Source organism: Chondrus crispus, genomic scaffold, assembly GCF_000350225.1.
Source record: "Chondrus crispus Stackhouse genomic scaffold, scaffold_478, whole genome shotgun sequence".
Lineage (NCBI taxonomy): Eukaryota > Rhodophyta > Florideophyceae > Gigartinales > Gigartinaceae > Chondrus > Chondrus crispus.
Genome location: NW_005179381.1, coordinates 1 through 12,414, shown reverse-complemented (window position 1 = coordinate 12,414; position 12,414 = coordinate 1). Strand labels below are relative to the sequence as shown.

General features: G+C 58.0%; 3 protein-coding genes; 2 read left to right on the top strand and 1 right to left on the bottom strand.

The window, feature by feature from the left end:
- The first annotated feature begins 6,278 nt into the window (after positions 1 to 6,278).
- Positions 6,279 to 6,377, top strand: CHC_T00000262001 (hypothetical protein). Its single transcript, XM_005719254.1, has one exon. It carries the CDS (start codon positions 6,279 to 6,281, stop codon positions 6,375 to 6,377), a length of 99 nt encoding a protein of 32 aa, XP_005719311.1.
- Positions 6,378 to 6,388: 11 nt separating this feature from the next.
- On the bottom strand, positions 6,389 to 6,484 carry CHC_T00000261001 (hypothetical protein). Its single transcript, XM_005719253.1, has one exon. It carries the CDS (start codon positions 6,482 to 6,484, stop codon positions 6,389 to 6,391), a length of 96 nt encoding a protein of 31 aa, XP_005719310.1.
- A 2,872-nt stretch (positions 6,485 to 9,356) lies between these two features.
- Positions 9,357 to 12,007, top strand: CHC_T00009069001 (TIR domain-containing protein GTPase). XM_005719252.1 is given in 2 exon segments: positions 9,357 to 11,879; positions 11,880 to 12,007. 1 exon segment carries the CDS (start codon positions 9,357 to 9,359, stop codon positions 11,877 to 11,879), a length of 2,523 nt encoding a protein of 840 aa, XP_005719309.1. The 3' UTR covers positions 11,880 to 12,007.
- Positions 12,008 to 12,414: the final 407 nt, after the last annotated feature.

The window sequence follows — 12,414 nt, the reverse complement described above, 5'->3', positions numbered from 1 at the left end:
CCGCGCTGGTCTACCTCGATGACGTCATCGTCTACTCGCGAACCGTTACGGAACATATGGCACACGTGCGCGAGGTACTACGGCTTCTACATACCGCGGGCGTGTCGCTAAAATTGGCGAAGTACGCGTTTTTCGACACCTCCGTAACCTATCTCGGGCACGTCATTCGTCCGGGACGGTTGGAGGTGGAGCGACGCAACGTCATCGCGATTGAGCGCGCGCGCGCGCCTACGAACCAAACGGAACTGCGATCTTTTCTCGGGATGTGCAACGTTTACCGACGGTTTGTGCAAGGATTCGCGAAGATCGCCGCGCCGCTGAATAAGAAGACCGGCAAGAATCAGCCCTACGAGTTCGAGATCTTAACCGATGCGGAATACGCGGCGTTTGAGGAATTGAAGCGGCGCCTCGTGTCGCCGCCAATCCTCGCGCTGCCCCGCTACGGACGGAAATATACGCTGGACACCGACGCGTGCGGACACCAAGTGGGTTGCGCCCTTCTACAGGAGCAACCTGATGGAAGTACCCGACCGATCGGATATTGGAGCCGCGCGTTGACCGATGCGGAGCGCAATTATACGACGACCGAAAAGGAATGCTTGGCCGTAGTGTGGAGCATCCTCGCCCTACGGCCGTACCTATACGGAAGCGCGTTCAACCTCCGCACGGACTATGAGGCCCTACGCTGGGTCCTCAATTTAGCGGACAGTTCTGGTCGGCTCGCTCGCTGGCGCCTGCGCTTGGCGGAGTACGACTACGAGGTACAGTACCGCCCAGGCGTCAAGCACCAACTCGCGGACGGCGTATCGCGCTTACGTACCGATGGAGGAGACACCGAACCGGTCGATGATGAGGTCCCGAGCTTCGCGGTCCAGTACGATGAGGGCAGCGAGGCCCTCCTGGACAAAGTGCACTGGGACCCGCCGCAAGACCGTCCGGACGGTTGTCACGCGCTCGCGATAACTCCCGAGGAACGCGACGCTGCGTCCATCTCGGTTGAGGAATTTTTACGCGAACAAGCTGAGGACGCCTTCTGTCGCTTCGCCGCGGAAACCGTCGGGACACCGAGCTCGAAGTTCGACATCGACCGTTACGGATTTCTCGTGAGGACTTCCCCGCTGGACGGGACCCTGCAGCGCGTGGTACCGACTCGGTTGCGCCCCCGGGTACTGTACCTGGCACACCATCCGAGGTTGGCAGGTCACCCGGGAGCGACGCGTATGTATTACACCCTTCGCAGGGAGTACTACTGGCCACACATGGCCAGCGACGCGTTTTCGACCGTACGGAATTGCACCTCGTGTGCTGCGACCCGCGGGACGCTTCTTGTCAAGAACCAAAAGGATCTCAAGCTGTTCCCCGCGGCGGGCCCCTTGGAGTTTGTCGTGATGGACCTCCTGGGGCCCCTGCCCAAGACCGCGCACGGAAACCAACACGTGTTGGTAATTACCGACCGGTTCTCTAAGCTAACGCGCAGTATCCCGCTCCGGACCACAACCGCTTCGGTCGTCGCAAACGGGGTTTTGGACAACTGGGTCTACGTCTAAGGAGCCCCCCGCTACGTACTAACCGACAATAGTCCTCAGTTCGCTGCGAAATTCTTCGACGCGGTATGCGCCCTCCTGGGGGTGCGGCATTATCTCACGACGGCCTACCACCCCCAGTCGAATGGGCAGACCGAACGGTTCAATCGCACGCTGGTGCAACGCCTCCGGCACTACGTGGAGGAGCACCAGCGCGATTGGGACGACTACGTGCAGCCGCTGACCTTCGCGTACAATACGCAGGTCCACCGGTCGACGGAGACGACTTTGTTCGACCTGGTGTTAACGCGGCCACCGTCCGGTTTAATCCTCCCCGGTACTGTGCCGCAGGACGCAGGGACCCATCGAGAGGACCCGCGGACCCCGGTGCAGTACAAGCGCGCTACGCTGCGCAAGCTTCGCGACGCTCTCGACCGCGCTCGGACGAAATTAACCGCATCGCAAAAGCGGTACAAGGACGATTTTGACAAGAAGGTCCGCTTCCGTCCGGTTATTGTGGCGGGCGATTTTGTCTACGTCGATCGCCCGCCCCGCCCGTTGACAAGCGTCGAGCGCCGCACGCGTGCGCAAGGTACGGCCGGAACGGACGAGCTCTCTGTCAAACTACTACCGAAGACAGAGGGTCCGTTTCGCGTGCGCTCCGCTACGGACACCACGGTCCTCATCCAGCAGGACGGCGTGGAAAATCGCGTGAGCATCGACCGCGTTACGAAGATGCCGCGCGGGCGGGGGGATACCGTCACCCCGGCCACATCAACCGAATCGGACGCACAAGCCGCAACGCCAAGAGCGGAGTACGTCGTTGACCGCATTGTCGGACACCGTACTACGCGCGGCGGGATCGACTACAAGGTCCGGTGGTATAGATATACCGCTTCGGACGACACCTACGAGCCCGCCGATGGGCTTCCGCAGCCGTCTATCGACCGGTATTGGCGCTCGCGCCAACAAGGATCAAGCGTGCATGCGTAGCGCAAGTTTCGGCCGCCCTCGGTCGCACCGCTCGGACGCTCCCTCGCGCAAAAGCCCCTGAGAAAAACAAGCCGCGCACGTGCTATGCAGCCCCAGCAGCCAGCCGCGTGTGACTGCGCACCGCGAGGCAGCTCGTACCGGATGGATCCCGCGCAAATGGATGCAGATGCTTCCAAAATTGGCCAACCCTCCGGGAGGGTGGTCCACAATCCGAAGTTCTCCCAAGCGTCCACGCGGATAGCTATTAGCCACACTTGGCCGCACCGTTCGGATGATCGCGCTCGCACGCGCCTATGGAAAAGGAGAACCGTACCGGGAACCGGTACTTTGTATTGAGATGTATCGCGTTCGCCGGCTTTTTAGTTTAGTCGCGATTTGGGCTACGTTTTTCCCTCCCACGCTGCGGGAAAAATTCGTAGCCCGTTTATGACAACGGCATCGTACTCCTGGGAGAATTCCGCGTCCGGTAGTGTTGCCTCGGGAAAACCGCATTCGGCCATATTTGGAAACCAAATCGGTTTCTTCCGGTTTCTTCCGGTTTCTTCCGGTTTCTTACCGTTTCTTATCGTTTCTTATCGTTTCTTTCAGTTTCTAATTCGGGCTGGTGGAAAGAGGGCGCTCCGTACGGTTTTTGGATCGGTGTTGGCGCAATAGAGGCCGCTACCGCAAGAGAGACGCGTGAAACTACCGTGTGGTGCCGTACTACGGCGGGTGCGCCGCTCGCGCCGCTCTTGGGATGGCAAATGAACGCAGATTCTTTACAAATTGGCCAGCCCTCTGGGAGGGTGGTTGACAAAGGGAAATTACCCCGACCGTCCACACGGAGCTCGCGTCTCGCCCGTGTGCGGGGGGGCAAGGCACAGCCGTCCTTCCACCCTCGCCCGGCCCTCCAGAGGGCCGCGGCGAGCGCTGCGTTGCGTGCGCGCCATGCGGCCGTCGCTTGACCGAATCGGACGAATCGACGGACGCGAGCGCGGGCCCGGCCAACTCGGGGGCCGATCGCGGCTCTCCGCAGAGGCGACGTTGTAGTTGGGACGCGGGAGGCGCTTGCGCCGACGCCGGAGCCCCCGCAGGGCTCGACCGCGCACTGTACGAAGGCGCTGCAGCAGGACTCTCGCGGTCGACCGTTCTCGGATGCGGCAGGAGCTACTGTAGGGGGATGCCGTCGCGGGAGGAGGAGGCAGCGCGCGCAGGAGAGTGAGGAGAGTGAGGAGAGTGAGTTGAGGGTTCGGCGGGCTTCGCGTGAAGGGAAGTAAAGGACACGCTTACCGAATCGGACGAGACAGCAGGCTTACAGAGCGCCCGCTTAAAGAAGAGCTAGGAGGCATGGTCGTTCGCGCGCGCAGGGGAGAAGACAAACCGGAACGGAACTCCGTGGTCGGATGGGTGGTCGCTACGAGGACGTAGCGAAAGCTAAGGAAGGGGGTCTGTAGTATAACGACGGACGCGCGCGCGGGGAGATTATTATCCGTGCGGCCGTGCACGGTGTGCACGTGGGCGGGTGTGCCCACGTGTAGGGAGCGCGCTCGTGCCGAGTGGTCGTAATCTGGCGTACGTGTACAGTAGTGCACGTGTCGGCCAAGCGGTAGTTTGCTAGTATTACGCGTGTACGCTAGCACACGTGGCATCCGTGCGGTAGTCTGTAAGCAGCGCGTGTGTACAGTAGTACACACGTGTACCTGCAGCGTCCGCGCGGTAATTAGGAATTGAGGCGCTAGATTTTTAATTGCGTACAGTACCTGGTACGCACTAGGCGGCAGGTACTGTACACTGGGACAGGTGTCCGAGGCGTCCCTCTGAGGGGTTAAGACCTGACACCCGTCCTCACCAGTAAACTGGGGCAAGCTCGCCCCCGTCCCTTTTGCGCCTACGTACGTCCGTTTTCGGTTGTCTGTCGCGCGCGCTGGCTTCTAACCCGTTACCGGTCGCTCCCGATCACGGACCACGGGGCGACTGCGCGTAACCGGCCAGTGAGCCACTCCCTTTTCGCGAGCTCGTCCGATCGGTTCAATTGGCGCGTCGCGTCCGCGCTGCGTGCTTCCTCACTAAAGCCTCCGCCTCTAACCCAACCCAGGGCGGAGAGGAGCTATCCCACACGACACACTTCCCTAAGTCAAAAAAATGTTCACTTTTGGCCAAACGGGATACATACCAGTGCTCAAACCGCAAGCGCCAAAGCTGCAACACAAGGCAAACGCAGTACGCTACATGTACGGGATCGATGACACACACATATGCATACAGAACATCGGCACGCGACGCCACGCAAAAATCAGGGCAACGGACTTCAGGCCGTACCACCAGCACAGTGACCTATGCATGCATGGACCAGCAGTCTTCTCAGCCAAAGCCACAAAGCACCACAAAACGAGCCCGCGCAGCACGACCAAAGTGCCAAATGGCCAACACACGCCGACACAAAAAACAAAAAGGGCACAGACCAGCAAACAGGCAAACAACACGAAACATACTAGACGCACGCCAACGACGAGACCGATAGCAACTCACAAAGGCAGGACAGCACAAAGGAAGAAGCCAATCCACGACAAGAGGAAGCCACAGCGCCACACCAAACCAGCAAAAGGCAAGACAAAGCCAAGCAAGAAAACGCGACCACGAGCCATCCCTCATACAGTAGACAGAACAACGGCACCACCCAAAACGCTGAAACAGGCAAGGCGTTACCTGGATGCCCCATAGTGGGCAATTGCCCATAATGCGGAGCTGGACCAACTCGACGCATTGAATGCGATCGACTGGTCAGCACAGACCCACCCCAGCAAGAAGAGAACGATCATACCGACCACGATGACATACAGATACAAACACGGTAGTGCCACAACAGACACCACACGCAAAGCCCGGTGCTCGGTCAGAGGAGATCGAATGAAGGCCAACGTGCACTATGACCCAGATAAAATCGCGACATACATGGCCGACCGCACAACGATCCGCACACTCTTCGCGCTCGCAGCCTCACGATGATCTCAGCGGAGGCAATGCTGGGGCGACCCGGCAGGACGCGACTTGCGGAAAGCGCATACCGAAGGGTAGGATTACGCGTAGAACCAGATTAGTTGCTGCTGAAGATCATCGGGAATTGGGCAGCACAGAAGGAGCGACTTTGTAGATGGGACCAATGAGAAACGTTCTCTCTGTTATCAAAGGTACAGTAACTAGAACTGTGAGGGTACATCGCACTGTGCTATATTGGCAGAAGACTTTGCCAGTCTAGGGACACTGCTCGAGATGGTGCCAAGCGCAGAAGTGATCTTCTCTAAAAAGCCGCCTCGTCATCCAAGCAACATATCAACTTGAACACAAATCGAGAAAATTATCTACGTATCGCAAACGACAGCTATTGACACAATCCTAAGCAAAACAGGAATAAATGCAATGCGACACAACTTCACTACCATATAAAGGATAATTCGACGACGACTTGCAAAGAGAACCCCTGAGACCACTCCAAACAAGTGAGTTTCGCCACTGTTGGAGATCTCAGATAAATAGGAGACAGGAGAAGAGGAGAACACAAACTGCCGTAAGAAAATTAGCAAGCGTCATGCACCGTCTAACAGCCGTACACCAACACAACTTCAAATGTAGCTGAGATACCTGAATGGCACATGAAAGCACGGCAAACAGTATACTGTAGTTCAAAGCAATCACTGAGCATCGGCATCATACACTCCGCACTCCGCACATATACGTAGCGACGTCGATTGCGCTACCGGCCCTGACCGCAAATCAAGGACAAGAATGGTAAATACAGTGTTTAACGCACCTATCACTTGGAAATCATCACGGCAACCCACTGTCGCAACATCCACGTGTGAAGCAGAATACTTGGCAGGCTGACTCGCCACATACTACACGAAATGGATCCGAAGAATGCTCACAAACGTGCACCTCCCCGAGAGTCTCGGGCCGAGACCATACGCACGCCCTTGATTATCGACAAACATGGCGCTACAGTATTAGTGGGGCAAAAAATGTAGTTCCGAGCCACCGACGGAATTGATCGGCATCAAGCGCAGCCCGCCCGCGCATTCCTCACAAAAGTGGTTCCATGCAGAGGTAAGACAGCACTGTAGATAAGGCAGTGCCTTTAGGGCACAGCAGGCACGCATACAATGAAGTGACCGTCGGCGGGCGCGGCAGAGGGTAGGAGAGAGGCATCGGTGTTCTTGGCATCACAGATAAACAGACTCACAAGATCACCCTCTCGCCCCTATAACTTACAAATAGGGGCAAGTCGAAAGGGGCGGCTGAATCTATAGCAACCGCGACATCCTTCGCGATTGCCCAGGCTCTTTCGTCGCAAAAGTTTGTGAGGAGAATGCTCGACACACTCTAGGAAGCACGAGGGGAGAGTGCAGCTGTAGTGTATGTATATACGGTATACTGTATAATATATACCGTATATACATACAGATATAATATATCTGATATGGTACAGTACCCAAGGGTACGGTGCATCATTTTGGGGGCTGGTGGTGACGAGGCAAGAAAGTGATGCTTGCGTTTAGATCACGAAGATGCATTACCAAGAGGACAGTATGATGGTCGTAAATTTTAACAAATATTGCGGCGTACTGGGAAAATGCAAACGGGTGTGTACAGGTGCAAAAGAAATTGCTGCAATCATGCACTGTACAGTAGTTGGTGTAGAATGCACATAAAGCAAGGTAACTTACATGAAAGCAACGATGAGGGTTTCTCCGGAAATTCACAGCCTAAGGTTACCATACTTTACATCCACGGTGTGGATGTGCAGGGATGTTAGGCGACATTCTACCGCACGTTAAGGGGGCCCCTGCTATCTGATTGGCTACCTGACGCCAGCAAGGTGAGCCACCCCTCTCTGCTTCGTGACGTATGAAACACATTTATATGACATACACCCAACCCGTTTAACCCTTTACCGTGGGTCTTAGCTCTGTTGTAAATAAAGATGTATATGATAAGGTACACATTAAGTTAAACAAACGACCGTGCGGTAGAATGTCGCCTAGCCTGCAGGGAGAAGGTCATCAGAATTGCGGGAGACACGTGTATTGTTCTGAATCGGAAGTTGGCGGGGGCGTGCGGCACAGCGCGGAGATATCCGGGGCGGATAACAGAGTGTGATACAGGGTAGCAAAGGTAATAAAGCTTGAAGTTAGTACAGTAGGTGTGGTATCTCACAGAAATAGGCCGGTGAGGTAAGAAAAATAAACAGAATTTAACGGCCGTCAACCCTCCGACCGAGTTGATGTCTGTAAGGTAAGCAAATTCGCAACATGATTTGACGCATGCCGTCGCTGTATGCAGTACCCAACGGTACTGTACGATCATCCTACACTCAAAAAAGTCCACCGCGGCAATGCCGTGGGAAGGAGGCTCTGCGGAATCGCCACGCGGTACCCTTCCCTCCCTCCCGCCGCACCCACACCTTGTCCAACGCGGCATCAATGTGGACCACCCAGTCGCCATCCCGCCCTTGCGTCCTTGCCCGCACACGCTCGCTGCCGTCTGTCAACTCGGGGCAGTACTGTAGCGCGTCTTATCGGCCACCTCATTAGGCATTACTCATCGTCATCTTCAAGCTGTCCTGCTTACCAAGCCCCATTCAAGCTGTCCGGCTTGCCACAGGTGTGCCCAATCCGCCGCCCCAATTCTTCTTTTTTTCTCCCTCCCTCCCTCCTCCCCCCCCCCCCCCCAATGCATCCCCTTTTTCGTTCTTGTTCCCACTCCCTCTCCCAGCCTCCCTCGCCTCCCCCACCCCACCACATCCCCTGTTTCGTTCTGATTCCCACTCCCTCTCCCAGCCTCCCTCGCCTCCCCCACCCCGCCATGGAAGTCGTCCGCCAAATGTCTTCGCTGCGCTCGCGCGCGGTGGACCCGCCGGCCGACTACACCGTGTACATCTCGCACGCCTACTCGGAGCGCAACACCGTCGCGCTCCCGCTGCGCGCCCAGCTGCGCCAGTTCCGCATCTCCTCCTTCATCCACGCGGGCGACGCCCCGCCGGGCGTGGCCCCGCACCGGGACATGCCGGCCGCGCTGGCGACCGCCTCCATCGCCGTCTTCGTCCTGTCCCCGGAGTTTGCTGCGCGCGAGTGGCCGCTGCGCGAGCTCGCCGCCTTCCGCACGCGGGTCAAGCGCGCCCGCCGCGCCCACCGCGCACCCCCCGTCCTCATCCCGCTCTTCTACCGCCTCGGCGCCGGCTGCTGGGGCGACGCAGACCTCTTCAACAGCTCCGACGAGTGCGGCGTCAACATCTTCCTCCGCGACGGCTTCTACGACCGCGGGAAGACAGACTCCTTCTTCGGCCTCGTCGCCTCGCCCGACGAGCGCGAGGCCGCCGTCCGCGCAGCCCTGCGCGAGCTGTGCAAGTACCGCGGCGTCGTCAACCGCCGCCGCGAGGGGCGCCCCATCGCCACCGCCCGCGCCGCTGTCGCCACCGCCGCAGCCATGATCGACGCTTTCGTTGACAGCCACGGCCTGCGCAGGCGCGAGGAGGCAGACCCCGAGATCGTCAAGGCTGCTCTCAGGCAGGGCACCGACCGCTTGCAGACAGTCCGCCTTATGGCCCTAGGTGCCACAACAAGGGGGAAAACGTCCACGTTGGCTAGCTTGAGGAGAAGGCCCTTCGATGCGGATAGGGAGTCCACACGTGGCGTCGATCTCAGCGTCTACTTTCTCAGGCTTGGCAGGCGCTATGATGAAGAGGAGGCCAAGCGCATCTTGGTCCACAAAGATCGCTTTCAGACAAAGTTCTACGAGTATGCGCGGGCCGCCCGCCGCCCGCGTGTTCCCTCCCCGCCTTTATCCACTTCTCAAGTGGAGAGCCGTATGCGCGATTCCGGCTCGGAACCCGACCCGGCCGTGTCGAGGGGATGGTCGTCGGCAAGTCCGGAAAGCGAGAGCACGGAGCTTGGTTCCGACTGCACGCCTTGCTCGAATGAGGGGTCCCTTGTAGGGGAGGAAGAGTATGAGGAGGAGGAGAATACAAGTTCAAACGCCATCCAACTGGCTGATGATGCCATGAATTCCGCCGAGTTTCACCAATCCGACGTCCAGGGGTTGACTTTGCGATGTTGGGATTTTGGAGGGCAGCCAGAGTACGAGATTGCCCACGAATTGTTTATCTCCCCGCGTTCCATTTTGATGCTCGTCTTCGACCTCCGTCGTTTTGAAGACGACAACACGCGCGACGCAGAGGTGCGGGAATTGTGCCACTGGTTTCAGATCCTGTTCGCTATTACCGCGGAGGAAGACGTGAAGAGCACAGCAGAGTCGTTGCTCGTCGTTGGCACAAGGAGGGACATGTGCAAGCATTCCGAAAACGTGCCCGATTACTTTCAAAAGTTGAAGGAAGAGCTGACGGAATTGCTCGACCCCGGATTGACCAAGAGTCTCAATTTGTTCGAGATCCCTTGCTTTGCGATTGAGAATAGCAAGGCAAAGAAGAGTCCGCAAAAATCTGGGCTCATGGCCATTGAGGCACATCTGGATTCCGTCGCGAAAAAGATCATCCAGCGCAGCAAAGAAGTGCCTTTGCGGTGGCTTGCTTTCCTCGAGAGTCTCCGCACGGATGAGATGTTGCCGGGAATCTTTGTCAAGCATGACAAAATCATGGATCGCATGGGTGGCCTTCATTTCCCACCGACGGATATCGATCGCATCAAGGAACTCAAGGCGATGCTTCTCTACTTTCGTGACTTGGGCGAAGTTGTGGTGTTTGATTTGTCCCGCCTGACATTGACAGCCTCGTCTGAAGACTTTGTCGTCTTTATCCATCCGGAGAAGATATTACAAGCGTTAAAAGTGATTGTGGCCCCAAAACGAGTGCGGTGTGAAGGGCTGCTCGGCCGGAAGGAACGGGAGCGTATGCATCTCGGCCTGCTGACTCACAGGGTCCTGGAGAAAAAGTGGAGGGGATTGGAAGGGCTCTCGGAGGCGAGCGATCGCGACGTGCTAGTGGAGTTGCTCGTGAGTATGGATTTGTTTGTCAAACTCGATCGGAACACACTAGGCGTGCCGGCGTTGCTAAAAAGCGGATGGGAGACGTGGGGATGGATTGAAGCTGGATCAGACCGAAAGGAGGTGGCGGCGGTGACGACGTTTGAAAACTTTGTGCCGTTTGGGCTGATCGGAAGGTTGATTGCTCGCATGTATCGGACGATCGGAACAGAGAATACCGACGTGCAGTATGTGCGGTCGAATGCAGTTCTGTTGACGATGGGGTCGGACGTGACGCAAGTGTTCATGGGGTTCGACAACACGGCGCGCGAATTGCATTGGAAGGTTCGTGCCGACTCGCACAATTTTCAACTGCTCGGGCGGTGCCTGACGGTGTTCGAGGCGCACATGCGGGAGCGGATCAACATGCAGATGTGCGGGTTCCGGCACCACTTTGTGACCGATTGCCCAAAGGGCTGCAACAAGATGAAGTTCCGTCTCATGTTCGACATCCCGTCGCTCGCCAAGCACCGACAAACCGAGGAGGGGGACGTGGAAGTGGCATGGTGGGACGTGATGGATCTGGACGTAGAGAGCGTGTCGCGGTTGTGCAAGCCAGCGCTGTGCCGCAACGGAAACTGCGCCAACGTGTTCCGGTACACCGACGCGATGACGATCAGCGTGCCGTCCAACAAGCCTGGGGCGGTGCGGACGGGGGTACCCGACCAGTACGCGGCGTTCATCAGCCACGCGGGGACAGACAAGGAGTGGGCCGTGTACCTGGCCGAGGCGCTGGAGCGCAAGTGTCTGCGGACATTTGTGGACCGTCTGGAGCTGATCTGCTCGTCGGAGACGGGCGACGAGCTGATGGAGAAGGCGATCCAGACGGCGCGCGTCGGGGTGTTCATCACCTCGCCCGAGTTCTTCGCGCGGCGATACACGATGCACGAGATGCGCACGTTTCTCAGGCGCAACGAGACGTCGGACGCGAACGAGAAGGTGGTGATTTACCCCATCTTTCACCGGCTGTCGTACAACGAGGCGTCGTCGGGCGACCTGGCCTCGCACGAGCAGTATGCGCCGCTCTTCCGCGAGGAGGGCTTCTTCACGGAGAAGCGGCAGGACGCGTGCTCGACGCAGGAGGCGCTCGCGGCCATGCAGAGAATGTCGCGCTACCCAGGGCTCGAGAAGAAGCTCCCCGAGCTGCACAACACGGTGTTCCGCAAACACCCCTGGACGTACCGCGGGCGCATGGTGTGGCGGTCCATGTGTAACGCTGTGAATGCGCAGATGGGCTACGAATTGGTAGACCAGGAGCTCTGCGGATGCACGACGGCAGAGATGTTCGACTTCGCCGCTGAGAGAATCGCCGCCGCGTACCACAAGACGCACACCAGTGCGGACGGGGGATGAGTGGGTCGCGGGCGGTGGAGGGTGGTAGGCTTTGTGGATAGGACTGATACATATGCGGGGGCTGCGGGGGTAGGCACACCACGGTATTTATTAAACTAACGACAACAGGCGTGTGCAAGCCTCCGTGTGATACTATTTGAAAGTGAACTAAGGTGCCCGCCTCGTTCCTCAAGGAGTGAGCGGCGCGGTGCGTGGCGGCGCTGGCGTGGACGCGCGTCAGCTAGGACACGAGCGGCCTCCGAGGCACGATCGCTAAGCGACTTTCCACGTCACTCTTACACTCGCCCGCCCTCTCGTCTTCCACTGTCGCCACATCTTATTGCGTTGCCCTTTCGGCAACCAACGCATCGCGGGCCCGCAACGCCGCCAACCAACCCGCCGCCGAATTCTGCAAATTCATTGGCCCCCCCAGAACGTGTAACGCCCTCATTCGTCCCCCGCAATATCTGTACACCGCTGCAAATTATTGACCCCGTCCTCCGTCCCCCACGCACGCAATACTTGTTCTCCTTCCTCTACCCCCTCCCCCCCCCCC

What these genes read in the sequence shown, in the direction of transcription:
- CHC_T00009069001 (XM_005719252.1), top strand. Translation starts at nt 9,357, where the DNA reads ATGCGCGATTCCGGCTCGGAACCCGACCCGGCCGTGTCGAGGGGATGG.
- CHC_T00000262001 (XM_005719254.1), top strand. Translation starts at nt 6,279, where the DNA reads ATGGTAAATACAGTGTTTAACGCACCTATCACTTGGAAATCATCACGG.
- CHC_T00000261001 (XM_005719253.1), bottom strand. Translation starts at nt 6,484, where the DNA reads ATGTTTGTCGATAATCAAGGGCGTGCGTATGGTCTCGGCCCGAGACTC.